Here is a 3563-nt window from a genome sequence, read left to right on the forward strand (position 1 = left end):
AGTTGTACAAAACACGTAATGAACATGTACAAAACACGTACCAAACACGTTGTACAAAACACGTAACGAACAAGTTGTACAAAACAAGTAATAAACAAGTTGTACAAAACACGTAATGAACATGTACAAAACACGTAATGAACAAGTTGTACAAAACACGTAACAAACATGTACAAAACACGTAACAAATACGTTGTACCAAACACGCTGGACTTTCCTCAGACGGTCGGTACCGGACGATCCTCGGACCGCTCCGTATTTTTGTCCACATGTAGCTTCCAAAGTGCTTATCTGTGTGAAATGCTCTTTGTTTTTGATTTCTTCCATGTCATTCCATCGTGGTGCAGTGATTTGTGCCGGAAGGACAAAGACTGTGAGTTTTTCTTCAACTTGGACGTGGAGGTGGTCCTAAAGAACGAGGACACGCTTAAGATCCTCATCAGACAAAACCTGTGGGTGTTTATCCGTTCCAACTGAGACCTTTCTGCTGACCTCGTGAAGAACCTCTCTGATGTTCCTCCTCAGGCCCGTCGTGGCGCCCATGATAACCCGAGTGGGACGATTGTGGAGCAACTTCTGGGGGGCCCTCAGTGCAGACGGGTACTACGCCAGATCCGAGGACTACGTGGACATCGTCCAGGGACAGAGAGTGTGAGTTCCCTGAAGACTCCAGGGATGAGCTGGGGAACGTTTGGAATAATTCAGACACGCCACAGTTGTAAAAGATTCTAAATAATTTTTCAAATGTCAAAAATGAATATAGTTCATCGGTGCTGCCATTTTGAGAGTCAGCAGAGTCGTTGCTGCTGCTTGTCCCAGTAGAGTTGCCGTAGTAGAAACATGTAGCGGTAAAGCTGCTTTTTTACATATTTTCTGCTCTAAACCCTGAAGAACCTTTCTGTAAATAATAGTTGAAGTCATCAGAACTTGACTGAGCAGGGACACCCGGCTTTTTCCGTACGTGGTCAGAACTGTCCAGATGAAAGTAATCGCGGGCCCCAGTTGGAATTTTAAAGTGTAGTTTATTTCCATTTGCAAACCTGAAAACTATCACAGGTCGTCATGACAACTACCTCCTCACTCACGGTTACTCTACTGAATGGACTAACACAAACTAACCCATGATGAACACAAACTAGACTAACAAGAACAGACTAGTCACTAAAAGAACAATGGAGCTAACAGAAATGATAACCAATGAACACTAATTTTACCCATAATCCCTCTCTGAGGCCACTCCTCATCCCTGAGCAGTTTTGAGACGGCAGCGGTCCACTTTGGTTCTGGTCTCACCTCCTGGTGTCAGATGTTTGTGTTGACTCGGCGTTGCGTTGCAGGGGTGTGTGGAATGTCCCGTACGTCTCCAGTGTTTACCTGGTGAAGGCGGAGCTCCTGCGGTCGGAGCTGAGCGACTACAACCTGTTCACCTCCCAGACCTTGGACCCCGACATGGCCTTCTGCCACAACGTTCGCAGCAAGGTCCGAAACGGGCAGAGGAGGGTTTCAGCTCAGAGCCGGGGGTGTTACAAACCATCTTCTTCATGGTCTTCAACCGTTGTTGCAGGGGATCTTCATGTTCGTGACCAACATGGACACGTTCGGCCGCATCCTGTCCACGGAAAACTACCAGACCAAACATCTGCACAACGATCTGTGGCAGATGTTTGACAACCCCAAGGTGAGCGTTTTACCGTGTAAACCAGCGTCCTGGCTCTTTAGGGTCACCATGGTAACCACAAACGTGTCTTTCACTCCCTGACAGCACTCATAAAGCTGATCGCTCTGACTTACTAAAATTTTTGTAGATCTTTTTTTTCTGAAACGGAGAACTTTGTGTTAGCTTTTAGCTACTCTTTTGCAGTTTTTAGCTTTTGCTTTGCGGAGTTTAATTTCCAGGGAGAAGTCGTCGCATCGATACGATGGGTTTCACTGGGAGTCTGGGTGTTTGACCTCTGACCTCATGAGTTTTGCTCCTTCGTCCTTCAGGAGATGATGACGTGCTTCCTGTTTTGTTTCAGGACTGGGAGGAGCGATACATCCACGAGAACTACACGCGCATCATGAAGGACAAGCTGATTGAAAACGTGAGTCGACTCACGAGCAGAACTTTTCAACCAACGGTTCATTCTGACGTTACTCAGTGGTGCTGTTCTCTCCTGACCTGCAGCCCTGTCCAGATGTTTACTGGTTCCCAGTTTTCACAGATGTTGCCTGCAAACACCTGATAGAAGAAATGGAGCACTTTGGGAAGTGGTCCGGAGGCGGCAACATGGTTTGTTGTTCTACTACGATCTCTTTGACTCCTTCAAAACGTCTTTGAAATCTGCTTCAGCTCCCGGAGCTGTCTTCTTGTGCTACTGTTAGCTTTCAGCTGACCTAGCTCTTAGCTTGTTTTGTTCCTTTTATCTTTTAAATAGCATTTTGTTTCTTTTAGGTTTTAGCTAGTGTTTTGTTTCCTTCAGCTAGCATTTTGCTACTTTTGGCTTTTATCTAGTGTTCATTTTACAGCTGCTTTTATTTTAATTTTATTTAATTTTCTGCTTTTATCTTGAATTATCTCCCATTGATTGTTGTTGTTGTTGTTGTTGTTGTTGTTGTTGTTGTTGATGATGTTGTTAAGCACTTTGATAACGGGTTCTGTTTTAAATGTGCTCTATAAATAAAGTTGACTTGACTTGAATTCTACTACTTTTGACTTTTAATTAGCAATTCTGCTACTTTTTGCTAGACCCATACTACATTTAGCTATTTGCTAACAACCTGCTATTACTTTAAGTTAACCTTTTGCCACTTTTAGCCATCTTTTTCTACTTTAGCTTTTAGCTCGTGTTTTACTGCTTTTTTCTTTTTGTAGTGTTTTGTTTCTTGCAGTTAGCATTTTGGTACGCTTGTTTTAGCTTGTGTTTTAATTTCAGCTACTGCAAGTTTAAACTGCAGCCACTGTTTGGCTGTTTCTTTAGCTGTGTTGTTGACTTGTTGTTTATTGTTTACTTGTTCCTCAGGATACACGGATCACGGGGGGCTACGAGAACGTCCCCACCATCGACATCCATATGAACCAGGTCCACTTCGAGAAGGAATGGCGTAAATTCCTGATCGAGTACATCGCTCCGATAACAGAAAAGATGTTTCCTGGCTACCACACTCAGGTAGGACGTCCCACACTCAGGTAGGACGTCCTACTCTCAGGTAGTATAACGTCCCATGCTCGGGTAGGACGTCTCACATTCAGGTAGGACGTCCCACACTCAGGTAGGACGTCCCACATTCAGGTAGAACGTCCCACATTCAGGTAGGACGTCCCACTCTCAGGTAGTATAACGTCCCATGCTCAGGTAGAGCGTCTCACATTCAGGTAGGACGTCCCACACTCAGGTAGGACGTCCGAGTAGGACGTCCCACATTCAGGTAGGACGTCCCACACTCAGGTAGGACGTCCCACATTCAGGTAGAACATCCCACATTCAGGTAGGACGTCCCACTCTCAGGTAGTATAACGTCCCATGCTCAGGTAGAACGTCTCACATTCAGGTAGGACGTCCCACACTCAGGTAGGACGTCCG

General features: G+C 45.2%; 2 protein-coding genes across 2 annotated transcripts in view; one reads left to right on the plus strand and one right to left on the minus strand.

Moving 5' to 3' along the window:
* The window catches only part of LOC119417362 (procollagen-lysine,2-oxoglutarate 5-dioxygenase 1), a 13313-nt gene extending 13042 nt beyond the window's left edge, over positions 1–271 (minus strand). Inside the window, exon 1 of the mRNA XM_037684566.1 lies at positions 200–271. Within this exon, the coding sequence (XP_037540494.1) occupies positions 200–271 (72 nt within the window). The remainder of the gene's footprint in view (positions 1–199) is intronic.
* A 76-nt stretch (positions 272–347) lies between these two features.
* The window catches only part of LOC119417363 (procollagen-lysine,2-oxoglutarate 5-dioxygenase 1), a gene marked incomplete at its 5' end in the record, with an annotated part of 8466 nt that continues 5250 nt past the window's right edge, over positions 348–3563 (plus strand). Inside the window, 7 exon segments of the mRNA XM_037684567.1 lie at positions 348–452; positions 526–651; positions 1338–1479; positions 1565–1678; positions 2019–2084; positions 2168–2272; positions 3003–3149. Coding sequence (XP_037540495.1) covers positions 348–452; positions 526–651; positions 1338–1479; positions 1565–1678; positions 2019–2084; positions 2168–2272; positions 3003–3149 — 805 coding nt within the window.

Source organism: Nematolebias whitei, chromosome 11, assembly GCF_014905685.2.
Source record: "Nematolebias whitei isolate Nwh7 chromosome 11, NemWhi1, whole genome shotgun sequence".
Lineage (NCBI taxonomy): Eukaryota > Metazoa > Chordata > Actinopteri > Cyprinodontiformes > Rivulidae > Nematolebias > Nematolebias whitei.